This window comes from Canis lupus, chromosome 38 (genome assembly GCF_048164855.1).
Source record: "Canis lupus baileyi chromosome 38, mCanLup2.hap1, whole genome shotgun sequence".
Lineage (NCBI taxonomy): Eukaryota > Metazoa > Chordata > Mammalia > Carnivora > Canidae > Canis > Canis lupus.
This window is the reverse complement of record NC_132875.1, coordinates 1,408,048-1,426,338: the sequence shown is the minus strand read 5'-3', so window position 1 is coordinate 1,426,338 and position 18,291 is coordinate 1,408,048. Positions and strand designations below refer to the sequence as shown.

General features: G+C 44.7%; 1 protein-coding gene across 1 annotated transcript; it reads left to right on the top strand.

Annotated features, from left to right (window-relative positions):
* The first annotated feature begins 9,905 nt into the window (after positions 1–9,905).
* LOC140626833 (olfactory receptor 10J5) lies at positions 9,906–11,505 on the top strand. The gene has a single exon (XM_072814565.1). It carries the CDS (start codon positions 9,906–9,908, stop codon positions 10,863–10,865), a length of 960 nt encoding a protein of 319 aa, XP_072670666.1. The 3' UTR covers positions 10,866–11,505.
* The last annotated feature ends 6,786 nt before the right edge of the window (positions 11,506–18,291 follow it).

The following is an 18,291-nucleotide window of genomic DNA, read 5'->3' as shown; positions in this document are numbered from 1 at the left end:
GTAGAAAAGCTTCTCCTAGCAATCAAGCCCTTGATTTATTTCCCCTACAACAAAGTTTTGTTTTTATTACACCCAGGGGTTTCCCTGTCTTTTTGAACAATAGAAAAACTAAAAATTGTGACCCCCTAAATAAGCACCACTTGGGGCCCTGAATGATACTGAGCAAATGCTAGGCGGCGTTGTCCTTCTGCTGTAAGCGAAGCAATTCCTTAGGTAGGAAATCAGAGCTGCTCTTTCCTGTCAGTGACTTTGCTTCCCGGTAACCTTGTGCTGTCGGAGCAGAACTTCGGCTCCACTTCTGGAGCTTGGGATTGTGTTCTCCTGCATCAGCTGGTTCAGGGCCTGCCAGTCCCCGGGGAGCTTGGGTGTCCGCACCCAGCACACAACTGAGCTCTTTGGGGCTGCTGCAGCCCCACCTGCACAAATCCGGGCTCCTATGAAGGACCGTCTCACCTCCTCTCTGCTCCCTCTACGGGAATCCTGCTCCTGCCCCAGGACAGTCTCGGGGTGAGCGCCCCCAGGGGAGCCCCGCCCCAGCCACTTGGGCACCGAGAATTTCGCGGTCGCAGAGCTCTGCGGTGCCCTCGGGGAAGACCCCGCACCCATCCTGAGGGAACCCTGCACCCATCTGGGGGACCCTGCATCCACCCGGGGAGGACCCCGCACCCACCCAGAGAGGACCCCGCACCCTCCAGGGAACCCCGCCACCAGCCGTGGCCCTGGGAGAGGTGGGTGCAAGCAGGGAGGCTTCTCCCCGAGTGACCCGAGGTCCCCCGAGCCCCTCCCTGCAGGCGGGTCACCGAGGGGAGCTGGGAGCGCTTCCAGGGAAACACGGCACCAGCTCAGCCTTCTGCTCAGCGGGCAGCTTGTCTGTCCTTCCTGTGGTGCGTCCTTGGGTCCCCAGTGGCACCGCCACCCTCCCACCCCGCCACCCCGTGTGAGCACCTGCTGGTGGGGCCGGGGCCTGGGCTGGGCAGCCACGGGGCGACCAGCAGGGGTGCAGACAGTGGTTGCCCCCAGCTCCCAACCCCAGGCTCTGACACCTCGGGCTCCCCGGGGTTCATGTGCAGTCTGCAGGGGGATGGAGGCCAGGATTGAGTGATGGGTTCTCCACCTTCCCCCCCCCCGCCCCGCCCTGGGGGCCAACTGGCAGAGCTGCTGATGGAGGGAGGGCGGGAAGCGACTGGGGTGGGTATTGGCTACGGGCTCTGCCGGGGTGCCACCCCTGTGACCTGGCTCCAGGCTGGAAGGGTGGAGGCAACACTGAGGGTGGCAGGAGGGGCCCAGTCAGCCCAGGGTGGGGGTGTCCGGCGTCTCCTCCTGAGCCGGCAGTGGGCTGTGCATGCAAGGCCTCCCTCCCCGTCTCCCAGGCAAGTGGGCTGCTCCACGACATCCCAGGTTCTCCTCTCTGCTCAGGATCGTCCCCCTCCCCGGCTAGTTCCAAACCTGCACCCTTGGCCGTGGAGTTCAGGCAACTGGTAGACACCGGGTCTGGCCTCTGGGTGCGCCCCCTTGGCTTCCTTCACCCCAGCCCGACCCCCAGGCCTCCCTCCGGGCCCTGCCGGGAGCCTGGGTGACCACGGGCCTCCCCTGCCTGTGGCTGCCCCCATGGGCTCCAGGATGGCGGGTGGGGGCTGGCCCAGGCTGTGGGTGGGGACTGTGTGCAGGTGCAAGGTCACCATCACATTCTTAAAGTAATCCACTGCAGAGTCAAGCTTCACAATCACCAGCATGGAGTGTCCCCGGAGCTGCACCTCCCGCCCTGGGGCTGCGGTGACTCCACCTGCCTCTTTTCTCCAGGTTCCAGACAGATCCCTCACATTCGTCTACATCTTCTGCTTCTTTCATCCTGTGCACCTGCTCTGCCCACGTTCACCATCCTCCTGGAGTCGCCTGTCTCGTCTTGGCCACTGCTTCAGCCCCTCCACCTGCCCTGCCAGGCCCGGGGCTGGGCCCTGGGCCTCGGGGACCACTGTGCAGCCTGGCTTCTCCTGCTCCAGCCCCAGCGCCTGGAGCCCAAGCGCCACATCGGGGGAGCAGCCCCCTGCACCTGAGCATTGGCGGGGACCAGGCTGCGCTCCCTCCCACTTAAGCCAAAGGCACGTGGGCCAAGGACCGGGGCCAGCCATGACCATCTCCCGGTCCCATGGGTCCCTCCTCTCATCCCGTTGCGCCCTTGCGTCTACTGTGGGCACCTGCCTGAGCCGCTCCCTGGAACCCTAAGTCTCTCTGTAACCCAGAAGCTTGGGGACCCCTGTCTGCTGCTCCAGCCTCGGGGCGCTACCCCGAAGTGTCTCCTCACTTCCTGATGCGGCCGAGGCTCCCATCCTGTCGGTGGGCAGAGGTCTTGGAATCGGACCAAGGTGGATTCCAAATCCAGTGCTGTTGGCCAACTGTGAAAACTGAAGCTTTCAAACCCTGTGCATCTATACTTCCTTGCGTGTGAAACCGTGACATGCTACTCCCATTGCGGGGTCCTGGTGGCCGGTGGCCGTGCGCCCAAGTACCCAGCGCGGCGCGTTGGGCAGAGCGTTTGGAAGTCATCGTTGCTATGGCCTTTCAGGGGGTCACAGAATTCTGGTCTCATCAGAGACCCCTTGTGTATTCATCCAAACACCAGGGCGAAACCGTATAAAAGGCTCCATTTTACCTTTCCCTGGATCCTATCCATGGCTTGACATTTTGCTTCATGTACACAAGTGACGCAGTGGATGTCTGTTGAATTAAACAAGCAGTGATGAAAATTTGTGCGGAGTTTTTAAAAGGTGAAGGGACCAGGGAAAATACTGGTCCAGCACTTTGCTATGCTGCTTCCCACAGATGAAAGGTTCCTTCCAGAAAATAATGGGAATGCCTGATACTTAGCGTTCCTCATCATGAATCAAACTGCCATGTAGTTTGTTAAAAAAAAAAGCATCCCAAAGATAAACAGTTCTTTTCTTTCTTTTTGCCCTTCCTTACCGAAAGATTGAGAATTGATCACTAGATGGGACCAAACAAGGAAGACACACTTGGGGGAGGGAGTGCTTAGGGAAGTAGGGTGACCCAGAGCGGTGAAGAGGGCAGAGGAGGGGTCTGGCCGGCAGTGGGAGCCCATTCTGGGCCTGGGAGGTGGAGCAGGGGAGGAGGCAGTGGTGGAGGGAGGCTGGTTACCTGCAAAGAAATGGATCCCCACTATCCCTAATATAGTTCCTTACTGTATCTGCTTTCTCACTGTTGAAAAGGAGAGTGTGATATGGAAGTGGAGAAACTCGGTTATCCTGTGGTGGTAGACGAGAATTTGTGGTTTTGCTGTGAATTTCTTTCCTACTCGATGCTGTATTTCACTAAGAGCAAACAGGGATCCTTGAGGAGGTGGCTTATTCCAGTCCTGAGGCAGGGAAACTAGAAGATGAACCTGGACTACTGTTTGGTGCCAAAAGGAAGGAAATGATCAAAGAATAATGGAGAGCTGTCAGAAGGACACTAGAGCTAGAGTGAAGGGGATCCCACTGGCTGCACTTGGAGTCATTTGAGAATCTACATTAAATCGTGGAAGTAATCACAGCCCGTTGAATAAGAGTAAACAATCTAAAGTGATTTAGGTGAATAAACAAATTAGAGGAACAGGGCATTTACATAGCTTCAGACTACATCCTTGCAAATTCTTAGAGAAAGAGTGACTTCAAGGTAGAGAACCGTGATGTATACCACCTTAAGCAGTCCCAACTGAGTGTCATTAGGAGTGGGATCATTCAGAATCCTGTGCCTCTCCATTGCATATGGTGAAGCAACATGCAGCATCCTCCATCCTTCCAGGGACATGACTTCATGAGAAAAATATTAGACAAGCCAACCTTTAAGGATCTTCAATGACATATCTGGCCTGTAACCTTTGGAAGTGCCCAGGTGATAAGAGACCAGGATAGATGAAACTTCTAGAAAAAAGTAGGCTAGCAAACACCCCATGCTGGTGATTGTGAAGCTTGACTCTGCAGCGGATTACTTTAAGAATGTGATGAGAACTCTTGGCAAGACATGGGATGGGATCTGAGAAGTAGAGGAGAGTGGATTAGGGTTAATTTCTTGATGTAGGTGCTTGCTCTGTGGTGTGGTGGGTGAGGGTCGTCGTTTCCGGGGAATATTGGAGCATTTGGAGGTGGTGAGCCCTGTACCAATAGCCTGTCTTCTGATGGTTCCAGGCCCTTGGGCTGCACCTTCTTAACTTCTTTCTGAATTTGAGGGGAAGAGAGTGTGAAGAGTTTGGACAAAGTGGCATTCCATCTCGCCCGGGGCTACGACTGAACCATGGACAAGGCGAAAGGAAGATGGATGATTTGGGCCACAGAAAATGGGGATGACTATTTACTAGACAGACCTGTGTGTTGGGTGACCAGTCACCCTGCAGAAACCAGCCTCTTTGGAAAGTCATGTTCTTGATGGGGTGGAAGGGGAGAGGTGAGGCGGGGCAGGGGCTTCATTCCCCTCCTTTTCTCTAGAAGTCATTCTTAGGGCCTTGAGGGAAAGCATGTATGGGGTTAGGAAGACTCAAGAAGGAATAGGGAACTCTCCAGTTTAGGAGGGGAAAGCATTGGAATGGTGGAAAACTGGACTCTGGGTCTTAATTTCTTAATTTCTCACTCTGTTTAGGTGAAACACCGTGGTTCCTGACTCAATGTCTCTGGCATTTTGTGCTTATGTGATAGGATTTCCTTCTTAAGGAAATGCTCACTGACGTATTTAAACTTAAAGAGGCCTGTTGTCTCCTACTTACTCTCAACCAATTGGGAGTTTGCGATGATGAAAAAAAAATGGCGCAAAATAGAAACAATTGGTGAACCCAGGGAAAGGGGATGCTGGAGGTGTTCCTCGCATTAGACTTGCACCTTTGTGAGCTGGAAAGATTGTTTAAAAATGTCAAAAGACTTTGTTGGTCTGGGGGATAGGCATCTGTGACGGCACTGCCTCAGTCAGGGCTGGGGGAAGGCCGGAACGGAAGGCGGCCAGAGATGTTTGAGATTCATTAGATTAAGGGATTTATGAATGCGCTTCAGGTAACTTCCAAAGTCAGGGGTGATGCAAGATCACGAGGTCCCTGTACAGTTGAGTAAAGACTGAATCCAGAGCTACTGGGTTTGAAACTGGTCGAACGGGATTTGGGGGCTACTTAGTTCCTTAGCGTGACTTCCATTGAGGCGCCTTGGAGTCTTAAGGACATTTAACTGCAGTAGACGAACCTGGCTCCGCCGTTGATACGACTACTTGATCCTGATCCGTGCACGTGTGCATGAAATAAAACGCACAATCCCAGGCTTCTGGCACGGTCTTAAGGTATAAAGGAGGATATAAAAAGGACACTAAAATCTTAGCATTCCGTAACTTCAATGCAGGTGAGAGATGAATAAGCACAAACCAAATGGAAAAACTAAAATATCTGCTGCAGTCTGAGGATCTTGAGAGAGGGAGGGGAGGGGTGAGGGGCTTGTGCCCGTCGAGATGAGCAGCCACTGGGCAAAGCTAGGGAGCTCTGGCTGCTGGGAACATGACCTGGCCGTCAGAAAGTCTCCCACAAGAAATCCAACTACCATACTCAGGCTGTGGTTTACTAAGAGAATCTCTCCCACTGAAATGGAATCTATTAATAAGTGAGCATTTTTGGGAATTAGTGGATTTCGTTCAAGCACCCTCTGTCTTGGAAATGGTCCACAGAGTAGTCTCCTGGCCTCTAAAGACGGTTCCTGTACCACACATGCGTGTCCGTGACATCCTCTCAATAAAGTCAAGGATAAGGGAAAGAAACCATTTGAGAAGATGACTCTAGAAACTACCAAGCACCAACCCCTTGGATAAACAAAGATGCTCCATTTTTAATGAACTCCCCTGATAACCTGTCTGGAGTCCAATTCTACTGGTTCCCTCGAGACATTTAGGAAGTTTCGAGGAAGAGATTAGGGAGAGCAGGGCTAGTCAACAAGGCTTTTCCTTGGAGACTCCTCTTGATGGAGGAGTTTATAGGGGCTCCTTCTCTTATAAACAGCTTTTAGAGCCAAGGGAGCCAGTAGGTACGTCATGTGCGACTTTTTCTGAGCTACGGTCCTATCTGGAGAGATGTACGTGACTGTAAGATTGCACATTCTTGAAAAGGTGACAGGGTTTTTGGGTTTTGTTACAGATACTGTCAGACTAGCTTGGAGCGGTATTGGGGATGCCCGTGTATCCTCCTTTTTTTTTTTTTTTTTTTTTCCGTGTATCCTCCTTGAGCCGACTTGAGTCCCGCTTGATTCTGCATCCATCTTGGGCCGGGATCTGGAGTTCTGGGATGGGAAATCAAAGATACCAAATGGGCTCAGGTCCTAAAAGCTCAGCCTTGCACATCCTTTCCCATCATCCAACGATCAAGTGTTCCTCCCTCCCCCCCCCCCCCCCACTGCTTTTGGATAGTTATAATAATGAGATTTTTAAAGAGGTTACTTTATCCATCCCTGGCATCTTAGAATTTTTGTGTCAGGGTCTCTGGAGAAGAGGCCATAGGTTTTTATTTATTTTCTGCATTAATTGACATGTAATATCAATTTTTCAGGATATTAGCCCGAATTGCACATCTGAAATCCTTTCCCTTTCCCTAACAGGTTCACTCAGATTTAAATAACAGATAGATGACTTGTTGTAAGTATCAAATTCTGTAGTAGTTTCTTTCCTTATAAATGCAATTTCTCTTGGCAACTTTGGAAATATCCCCCCTCTTTTATTTGGAGTATAATCTTCATGACTGAAACATTGGCTGCACTAACTCTTTATTATGTTAGCCTGTTGTGGTGGTTTTATTTTCCCAAGAGGAGAATCTGCAAATACTTTTCTGTGTCTCTCGTCTTTCATTATCTCAGTGTTCTCTTTGTGTTGCCTTAAAAAAAAAAAAAAAAAAAAAAAGTTCTTAGATGGCTGCTGCTTATCACAGAGCTGATATCAAGGATAATTTTAAGTGATCTGCCCCAAACTACATGTTTTGACCTTGAAAGATTCCAAAGAAGTTTCCAGATATCCCAAGCCCTGGATGATTCCTGTGTTTCTTACATTCTAATGAGCCCCTAAAGAATTGTAGTTCTAGCGGTGACAGATTTGCAGGGATGGAGTCTTATTTGCAGCTGAGAGCCTTCCAAAAAATGATCTTTGAGGTATTTACCTCATAGGATACACAATAATGTAATAAAATACACCAATTTTAAGTATCCATTTTGTTGAGCTTTGATGAATTTATACATCTGATAACTACCACCATACTCAACATTTCCTTTATTCCAAAAAGTTCCCTTGTGTTCTTTTGCGGTCAATTCCCTAACAATTCTGGCAAGCACTGGTCTGTTTAATTGCGCTATAGATTAAATTAGCATTTTCTAGAGTTTCATAGAAATAGAAAAGGGTACCCATTCAGTACAATTCTGACTGCTGTGATTCAGTACGTTAGGAATCAGCCATGTTTTGTTTGTATTAGTAATCTCTTCCTTTTGCTGTTTGAGTATTTCATTACATGGATATGCCCTAAGCATTTGAGTTTCCAGCTTTTGGCTTCTAGGAATGAACGTGACAGGGCAGTCCATGAAAATGTCTGTACACAGATGTGGACACTGTGTGGACACACATTTTAATCTTGTGTAACTACTTAGGAAAGTCATTGAGTCGTGAGATTAGTATGTGTTTACCTTTCTGAAGGTAAACTTGCCAAACTTGTACACATTGGTTATTACCATTTTATATCACCACCTCCAGTGGAATTAGGGGTTCCATTTTCTTTACCTCCTTGCCAATAGTAAGTGTTAAACTTTTAATTTTAGCCATGTGAGTGGGTGTGTAGTGGTATTTAAGTTTTATTTTTCATTTCTCTTGTGGCTAATGAGGGGATATTGAGCATCTTTCATGTGCTTTTCAACCATTTGTATATCTTTTGTGAAATGTCCAAATATTTTTCCAACTTGAAAAGTGTCTTAGTATTGAGTTGTAAGAATTCTGTATATATTCAGAATACAAGCTTAGACATATCTATTGTGAACATTTTCTCTCAATCTGTGGCTTTCTTCCTCATTTTTCTAACAATATCTTTTGAAGACTAGAAGCTTTAGTTTTGACAAAGTTCAATTTGTGACTTTTCTTATGGTTTATGCTTTTTTTTTTGTATTTAAGAACTCTTGCTCATTCTTGTGAAGATTTAGTTTCAGCTTTTATATACGTATCTTTGATTCATTTTGAATGATTTTCGGTGTATGGGGTCTTCCTCCCATATAGATATCCAGTTCTAGCAACTTTTGTTGAAAATACTATCATTGAGCTATTTTAGAACTTTATCAGAAATCAATTGACTGAATGTGTGGATCACTTTTGGTTTCTGTTTTTGTTCCATTGAGCTATGTCTACTCTTAAACCAATACCACGCCACCTTGATTACTGTAGTCTCCGAATGAAGTAGTGCAAGTTCTTTACTTTGTTCTTTGAAATTGTTTTGGCATTCTTGGTTCTTTGCATTTCCACATAAATTTTGGAATAGGAGTTTTTTTTTTATTATCCCAAATAGAGGGTTTTTAGTATCCTAATCTTTTGTTGAATCATTGTGAATCCAGAAATTTGGACAGATTTGAGAACTTGTTTAAGGAAAAATTTTACTGAATGTGGTATTGAATAGATCCAGACCTAAAATGCTGACCCCAATAGACTGGAATAATGGTGATGTCACTGAGGAAGTTGGAAAAATAGAGATGGAGAGCTTTTGCTGAATATCAGAAGGGTAGAGGTTTCATTTGCTTTTGAAGTTACAAAATTATGTTTGCAAGACCCACAAGTAGAGAAGCCCAGGGCAAATTGTAGACTTCGGGGAGAGATTGCTCCTAAGTCTCTTTTTCCATCAATCAACATAGAAATAATAACAGAAGGATGTCGTGGGACAGTGTGGAGAGAAAGCAGGGGCCAAGTATTAAGTGTAGCAGCATTTACAATGCGGATGGAGTGAGCAGGTTCATGGAGGATAAGTATCCAAGCACTGAGAAGAGAGCGAGAGCACAGTGTCATGGAAACCAAGGTCACAGAAGATTTCTGGGAGGCAGGGTTTTCAGAAGTGTCAAAAGAGGAGAAAGCAAAGTCTGACAGTTTTAACCACGGAGGCTCTGGTGACATTTGAGAGAACGGTTTGATGGAAGTGAACATGATTGAAGCCAAATTTCAGGGAATTTGAGAGGGTGGGGAAGAGGAAGTCTGAAAATTAAAAGAGAACAATGGAATGGTCTCTAGAGACCCACAGGATCAGCTGCATGCTCTCTGCATAGGATGTGTATCCCTTTTGATAAAGGGGACTAGTGAACTGTTTCTCAACATTATATCAAATCCAGTGTGGACCAGATTTAAAAAAATCAATAAGCCAGTTTAGCCCAAAGCAGCTGACAGACTCCTTCCTCCTCTCTCAGCTCCGGCGCCTACATTATCTTGTCCGTGCCTTGAATTGTGCTAACACTTTCCTGTTGTGGTGGAGACAAAGCTATGTCTTCTCATCACCATCCTCTCTTCCTGACCCCACCTCTTAAAAGGATGACTGGAGTCAGCAAAAGAGATCTCTTCAGTGGCACCTGAGTAAGCAGAGTGATCACGGCGGGTTTCTGTGAGGGGCTGCTGACCTCTTTGGACAGCATTAGCTCTTGGAGAGAGGTTTCTCGGTTCAGAACTCAACGGAACTCAACGGAATGAAGCACTGTATCAAAGCCCTTGGGGGTGTGTGTGAGGTGGGCTTTTATTCAGGAATAACCAGCCTGAGCTCGCTGGTCAAGGGGAGGGAGTCGGGCTCACTCTCTGGCTTCACTGTCCTGGTCTCTCCCCACGGAGTCCAGCTGCTGAGGGGGATGTTCTCCTTGATGACTTCCTTTCTTGCTTGCAGACCCTGGTCTAGCAGAATGCAGAGAAAGAACTTCACGGAAGTGACAGATCTCATCTTCCTGGGATTTTCTATCTTTGGAAAGCACCAGCTAACGCTCTTTGTGGTTTTCCTGACTGTCTACATTTTAACTCTAACTAGTAATGTCATCATTGTGACCATCATCCGTGTTGACCGCCACCTGCACACGCCCATGTACTTCCTCCTGAGCATGCTGGCCAGTTCTGAGACTGTGTACACACTGGTCATTGTCCCACGAATGCTTTCCAGTCTCCTTTTTCATAACCAGCCCATCTCCTTGGCAGGCTGTGCAACTCAGATGTTCTTCTTTGTCACCTTGGCCACCAGTAACTGCTTCTTGCTTACAGCGATGGGCTATGACCGCTACCTGGCGATCTGCAGCCCCCTGCGGTACACGGTCCTCATGAGCAAAGGAGTGTGTGCCACCTTGGTATGCGGGTCCTTCGGTACCGGCCTGGCTATGGCAGTTCTCCATGTGGCAGCAATGTTCAACTTGCCCTTCTGTGGCACAGTGGTGGAGCACTTCTTCTGTGACATTTACCCAGTCATGAAACTTTCCTGTGTTGATACCACTATCAATGAGATGATCAATTATGCTGTCAGTTCATTTGTGATCCTGGTCCCTGTGGGCTTGATCTTCATCTCCTATGTCTTCATCATCTCTGCCATTCTCAAGATTGCCTCCGCAGAAGGCCGGAAGAAGGCCTTTGCCACCTGCACCTCCCACCTCACCGTGGTCATCGTCCACTACGGCTGTGCCTCCATCGCCTACCTCAAGCCCAAGTCGGAGAACTCCATAGAACAAGACCTCCTTCTCTCGGTGACTTATACCATCATCACACCCCTGCTCAACCCTGTTGTCTACAGCCTGAGGAACAAGGAGGTCAAAGACGCCCTCCGCAGAGCTGTGGGCAAAAACATCATAACAGATCGAATCGCTTTGTCAGGAGACGTTTAGCCCAGTGTAACGTGTGTCTGCTCACAAACATGCTATCGAACACAAGTTCATCAGAGATGGTGCTGCTTGAGAATGTCAAAGAGTAGAAATGCTGCTTTTTCATGCTCCAGAGACAAGGCGGAAAGCAGGCTTACGCTCTAGTGAATATCGTACCTGAGATACCGGAATCCTTCCAAGCCAGATTAGCACTACTTGTTTCTGTGCTGCAGGATTTTGGTTTTGAGATCTTTTCTGTCCCCCCTCTTCACCTGGCTCCTCTCAGTCAAATCCTTGATGTAGTCTGGTAAGAAGATGTGAAGAGGAGGCAGTTGGAACGGATGTGGACAGGGTCTTCGGAAAACAAGCAGCAGAGCCAGCAGGAGGATGGCTTTCATCCTCAGGACTTAAATCACTTCCCCTGTAGTGATCATTTCAGAAAGGGTTTCCTTAATTCTCTCTGATTGAAAAAACGAACAGCTTTAGCAAAACTGACTTTCATTATCCAGCCATGTGAGCTCCTTCAATAGTATTCATTTCTATGTGCGTCCCTCCTTCTTTGCCATGAAGGCAAAGACCCATGTTCCCTAGAAGCAGGGAGAGACTGTATTGGTGGCTTTTCTGTCACCGCACTCTTCTCTAGACACATTTTTCATGAAGACGTTAAACCTATGGAAGCTTCTTAGATTTTTAATGTATCTATAGCAGCTGCAGCAGATTTGAAGGAATTGTCAGGTATTGGTTGTACCGGTTCCAGAGTCTGAAGCAGCTGCCATTAAGTTCACTTCTCTTAGCAAAGAGCTAAAACTTCATACTTCTCCTGTGTTTATATCAAAATAAGCATAACCATGCCACATGACTGTATACCCTCAATGGGGAAGGTGGTTGGAATATTTATATTGACCTTCCCATCAGAGTTTATCTCTACTGAGCCTGAGTTGCATGATAGTGAGAGAGGCAGACCTGGAAACATGGGTCTTCTGACAATCCTGCTCCTCTTAGTTCATCCGGCCCCAAGTCGGAAACTAAAAGCCAGGAGCCATTTGTGTTTTTTCTGACCTGTGCCACAGAAATGGCACTGAAGCCTCCTCTAGGTGAGCAGTCATTTTCTTCTGCTCTCCACATCCCTTTGAGGAGGAAGTCACCACAGCTGAAGGCTGGCGGGGTAATCTTTGTCCAGTGTCCCCGGTAGCAGGCTCTCACAGTCGAATGCTGTAATAGCTGATGCCAGTGAGAATGATGGAGATTAACAAGACAGGAAACAATACATGTTGGAGAGGATGTGGAGAAAGGGGAACCCTCCTGCACTGTTGGTGGGAATGTGAACTGGTGCAGCCACTCTGGAAAACTATGAAACTGTGTGGAGGTTCCTCAAAGAGTTAAAAATAGATCTGCCCTATGACCCAGCAATTCCACTGCTGGGGATTTACCCCAAAGATACAGATGCAGTGAAAAACTGAGACACCCGCACCCCGATGTTTATAGCAGCAATGTCCACAATAGCCAAACTATGGAAGAAGCCTCAGTGTCCATTGGCAGATGAATAGATAAAGAAGCTGTGCTCTTTGTATACAATGGAATATTCCTCAGCCATTAGAAAAACAAATACCCACCATTTGCTTCAACATGGATAGAACTGGAGGGTATTATGCTGAGTGAAGTAAGTCAATTAGAGAAGGACAATCGTCATATGGTTTCACTCATACGGGGAATATAAAAAATAGTGAAAGGGATCATAGGGGAAAGGAGAGAAAATGAGTGGGAAATATCAGAGAAGGAGACAAACCATGAGAGACTCCTAACTCTGGGAAAGGAACAAGGGGGAGGGGAAGGGGAGGTGGGCAGGGGGATGGGGTGACTGGGTGACGGGCACTGAGGGGGGCAGTGGATGGGATGAGCACTGGGTGTTATGCTATATGTTGGCAAATTGAACTCCAATAAAAAAATATACAAAAAGAATAGCTGATACTAGATGACGACCAACACCTGCTCTACCTCCAGAAGAGGTGTCCTAGTTCTGTAAAGAGTATGTGGTTGGACCTCAGAGGGCTTTTGAACTTTCTGAAATTATTGCATCATGAGTATAAAGGTGAACATGTCTTTTCCTTCATGTTCTTATAGAACATTTTCTCTGATAGAACTATTTCTTCCCCCATATCCTGGGAGAAATGAGACAAGATCCAACTTCATTCTTCTATAGATAACTTACTTCCACAATTTCCTTAAACCCAAAGAAGCAGTCTTTGACCCCATCCATTTCTTGCCTATGTGGGTGATGCTGCTTTTTAATTAAGTTGGGGAAATGGCATGGGTGCTGCTTAGCTGGGAGGCTGAGGGGGAGGGTGGTGGTAGGTGGACAACAGTGGGCACGTGCAGTTGTCTTTACGGAGTTTCCTTGCCTTCTCCCATTTCTTCCCCCCAAATCCCTAAGTTTTTAAACATCAGTCCTGCCACTCCCCTCTTACCTCATGGACAGGTAAACACTCCTCTGGTGTTATGTGGGCTACATACTTGGCATGATTTCACTTTCACGTGAGGAAACTGCTCCTACGAGGGATGCGCAGCCAACAGTACAAGGGCTCACAGGCCTGTGTGGCCACAGGGCCTCCCAGTAGGATGAATCAAGAACAGTGACTCCTTTTATTATGGGCTTCTATAATTGTAACACTTAGCCCCCATGTTAGCAAGCCATCTGTCTTCATCATCTTTATCCTTCACCAAGATCTCTACTGGTGCTCCTTCATTTTCTCTTGGATGCCACAAACACCTCTATTCTTCTAGTACTTTTGCTCAGCTCTTTTGTTCATCAGAAAAATACTCATAATAACTTAATCTACGTATATTTCTCAAGCACTATGTCAAGCCATTTACTAGTTTTGGGTTCATAACAATGGGGAACGCAGGGACTGGGTTTCATGTTATTCACAGTTCAGTGGAGAAGACAAAATTGCATAAAGTGCAAAAACTTGCTTTCAGCACATGCATGGGATTCTTGTTTGGGGTCAGGGGTGTTAAAACACAAAGAACTGATTGGATCTATTTTGAAGGTGAGGAGAGAATTCATAGATGTCTAACTTTTTGCAGCATTGGGTCAGTTGAAGTCTGGGAGATTGGGGGTGGGGTGGGGAGGAACCTGAGCAGAGACACAGTCTGTAAAATCTGCAAGTGTCAGGACAGCAGGTTTCTTATTCATCTCTGTATGCCTACTGCCATGTCAGGTTTTCACCTGGCAAGTAGTAGGTACTTCATATATCTCTGCATAGATGAACGTGTGAACACCTATTAAATATAAGGTCCTATCTGGGAAGGTACAGGGTTTTTTGTTTGTTTGTTGGTTTGTTTTTGATAGATCTATCCTATTTCCCTCTGTCTGCCTTATAGACTTCCCTCGCTGAAAGTAAACCAACAGAGAAAAGAACAGCAAAGCCTACCTGAAATTACTTTTCCCCATTCTGCAATTGCCTGCAAGCAGTTCTCACTTCATAAATGATTGACATCCATACATTAGTCACTTAAAAGTAGACTAGAGAAAAATCCTCCTTTTGAAGGAGACTGGATTAACACTAGGTTAGTATGTTTTAGCCATAACCAGGTTAATGACAGAATTTGAAGTGATTGATAGCTTGACCTAGAAAACCAGATGTTAAGGTATTTTAAAACTTTTTAGAAAAAAAATATGAAACCAACTAATATGGGTCTTAAAACTCCGGAAGTATAATTTTCACAGTGTTGACTTCATAGCTTCTCTAGAGAAAAACTAGTTTCATCTAAGATCCTTCCACATACCCTACTTATCATGCATGATGTGTTAGAGGAGAAAATAGTTGCAGTTCTCCCAACAATAAGTAGAACAAACATTTTCTTGAGTACAAATGTTTCGGGGAGGAGAGGGAGGAAGGGTGGTCAGCAGGAGAGGAAATTAAGCTGAAAGGCAGACAGGGAGGATGTGGCACATGGAAATTAACATTTAGGGCATATTTTAAAAGGTACAAGATTCCAAATCAGTTTTGTACTCTTGCTGAAGTGTGTCTGCATGTGAGTGTGTATGTGAGATTATGTGTGTATGTGCATGCACATGTACTTTTGTGGGGAGAGATAACATTTGAAAGTTTTAGATGTGATGAGTGCCACGATAAGCAGTACTGTTGTCTTCCTGTTATGTACTAACTATCCCTAATATTTATGTAGCTCTTTATAGTTCACGAAGATCTTTCCCATTCATGACCTCAGTGGAGTTTCCCAGCACTCCTATAAAGGAACTTTGTCAGATCAACACAGTGGGGCTGGATTAAGTGACTTTCCTGAGGTCACATACACCACTAGAGCTAGGGCTAACATAGAAGTGAGCCTCAAGATCTGTTAATTTTGAATGACCTGCTCTTACTCCATGTATACATACGTACTCTATTCTTACCAGGGAATAAGGTATGATGGGTAAACCTTATGTTTAAATGCTAAAGCTTCATTTCAATCAGTAGCAATGGACTCTCTGAAATGTCCTATTTCTTTCTCTGCCTTTGTAAACAAGGCATATTGAAAATCATGAATATATTTCCTTAAATGTTTACTATGAGGCACTTAAATTTATCTCGTGGTTCACTGATTTCTTCACTTGAAATAGAGCTTACAATAGTGTTTGTTTCTGACTTAAATGACCCACACATTCCAGTATTTTCAGTTTTGTGTTAGCCTTGTATGATTTCTGAATTTTTAAATGATTCAGTTTTTTCCATCAACAAATAGGCCTGTCAACTCTGAGTATTAGGCACTGGATTAGGCACTAAGGATCCAGAAATAAGACCTGAGCCTTGTTGTTGAGTATAATAATTTACTTGCAATGCATTTTGATAAAGAATTATTAGTGCTATACAGGAATTCTCTGGAACTACGGAGAAGAAAATGGCATAACTTAGTTGGTGACCTTCATCTTTGTATGTACTAGTAGGAACAGGTCACAGTGAATGAGTTTGGTAAGTCCAAACAGTTTTCTAGGGAGACTTCCCAACATTGTCTACTCAGGTAGCAAGTGCACTAAGATTAATGAATCCAGAATTTCTATAATGGGTCATCCACCATGTCTAGTATACAATTACAAAATGTGTTCACCATGGGAACAACAACAACAAAAAATATGACCCATGGTCAGCAGAAAGGCAATCTATATAAATTAACTTCAAGATGGCCCAAATTAGTGGTCAGGGACCTAAAAACAGCTAGTATATATAGGTTAAGTGACTTAAAAATAAAGTCCTAATGATCAAACCTATGTGGGATGCCAGTCAAGAACTTAGTTGTAATAAGGGAAAAATGAATTCATAGGAATGAAAATTAAAATACTTCAAATGAAATATTGACTAAAAGAGTTGATTAAACTGAAAATGCCTCAACAGATTCTAGAAAATGAGGAAGACTGAAACATGAACAAAATGAGGTTTCAGTGATTGATGCAACAGTATATAGAAGTCTAATGTCCATGTAATTGGAGCCTCAGAGAATAGAATGTGTCAAATACTTGAAGACCAACTGGCCAAAAATTTTCCAAATTAATGAGAAATTGAAATTTTTACAGATCCAAGAATCTTCATGAATCCCAAGCAGGATAAATGAAAAGAACAAATCTATGTATTTCAGAGTCAAATCTTTAAAACCAAAGATAAAGTTTTGAAAGTCACTAGATAAAAGTAATCTGTTACATGCAATAACAGTCACTTCACTTTTCATTAGAAGCAAAGGAGACCAGTAAGCAAATGACTTTTAGTATTAAGCCAGAATTCTATGTCCAGTAAAAATATTCAAAAACAAAGGTGAAATATTTTCAGATACGTGAATACCGAGATCATTTATGTGCTACCAGAATGCTAAAGGAAATTCTTTAGGTTGAAGGTCAAGGACACCAGATGCAAGCTATAGAAATGGAGATGACTGGAAATGGCTAATAATGAGTAAATATAAAATGATACCTTGTTTTCCTTCTCTGAATGATTTTTAAGGAATATATTTAAAGAAAAATATTATGAGGCTTATAATGTATGTAATGTCCTGCATATGACAATTGTAGCTCAAAGCTAAATGTAACTATAATCTTGAGATACCTTTAACAAGAAGTGGTAAATGTTAACTCTAAGAAAGATGGTGATAGGTTAAGAATGCATGTGTTAATAGAGCAATGAGGTGTATAGCTGAGAAGGCAGTAGAGAAAAACAGAACAATATTTAATATAAAATAAAGGATAGATGGAGGGGTAGATGAACAAATAACAAATGAGGCCAACTAAAACCTAGCAAAACAGTAGGCATAGACCTCAACCATATATTATGTTTGACCTAAATAGACTAATGATGTCAATTGAAAAGACATTGTCAGAATGGATAAAACCCAGCAAGACAACTCTATGCTATTTACAAGAGATATACTTGAAATAAAAAATACATAAATCAAAAGAAAAAGAGGTAAGGATACACCATGTGAACTCTAATTACACTGGAATGTTTATATCTTCCAGAACTTCCTATAGCATTTGGTAGTATAGACCTTATTTCAACTTAACCTAAAAGTTTCACTATTTCATTTGTACTTTATTTTTTATTTTTTAAAAGATTTTATTTATTCATGAGAGACAGAGAGAGAGAGAGAGAGAGGCAGAGACACAGGCAGAGGGAGAAGCAGGCTCCATGCAGGGAGCCTGACGCGGGACTTGATCCCGGGTCTCCAGGATCAGGCCCTGGCTAAAGGCGGCACTAAATCACTGAGCCACCCAGGCTGCCCTGTAGTACTTTATTTTTTAAAAAAGATTTTATTTATTCATGGGAGACACAGAGAGACAGAGACATAGGCAGAGGAAGAAACAGGCTTCCTGAGGGGATCTCAATGCAGGACTTGATCCTGGGACCCCAGGATCACACCCTGTGTGGAAGGCAGACCACTGAGCCACCCAGGCATCACTCATTTGCAATTTAAAGTTAGTATCAGAAAGTAAGTATCAAAAAATTATAAGGAGGGAGATTTTATTCAGATAAAGGACCTCCATAAGACCTGACAATCTTAAATGTGCACGCCCCTAATACTAGAGCTCCAAAATAAATAAAAACTAAATTAAATAGAGAAGTAGCTAAATCTTTGGTTCTGGTTGGAGATTTTAATACTTCTCTTAGCGATTGAGTAGACAGGAAATCAGCATTAAAGTTCCAATTTCAACGGAATCTATTAATACTTCTAGAACATTCCAGCTAATCAGTACATTTCCAAGTGCACATGGAACCCAGAGCACATGATACGTTGTAAAACAAGATTCAATGCATTAACAGGGATTAATATTCTACAAACTATGTTCTCTGTCCATAATGGAATTCAACAATATGGTGAAAAAATCTTGGAAAAAAAATACCTAAACATTTGGAAATTAGCACAGCTTGGTAACTGATGGGTTAAAGAATAATAGAAATTAGAAATG

Coding starts and splice junctions, on each gene's coding strand:
- LOC140626833 (XM_072814565.1), top strand. CDS start 9,906: ATGCAGAGAAAGAACTTCACGGAAGTGACAGATCTCATCTTCCTGGGA.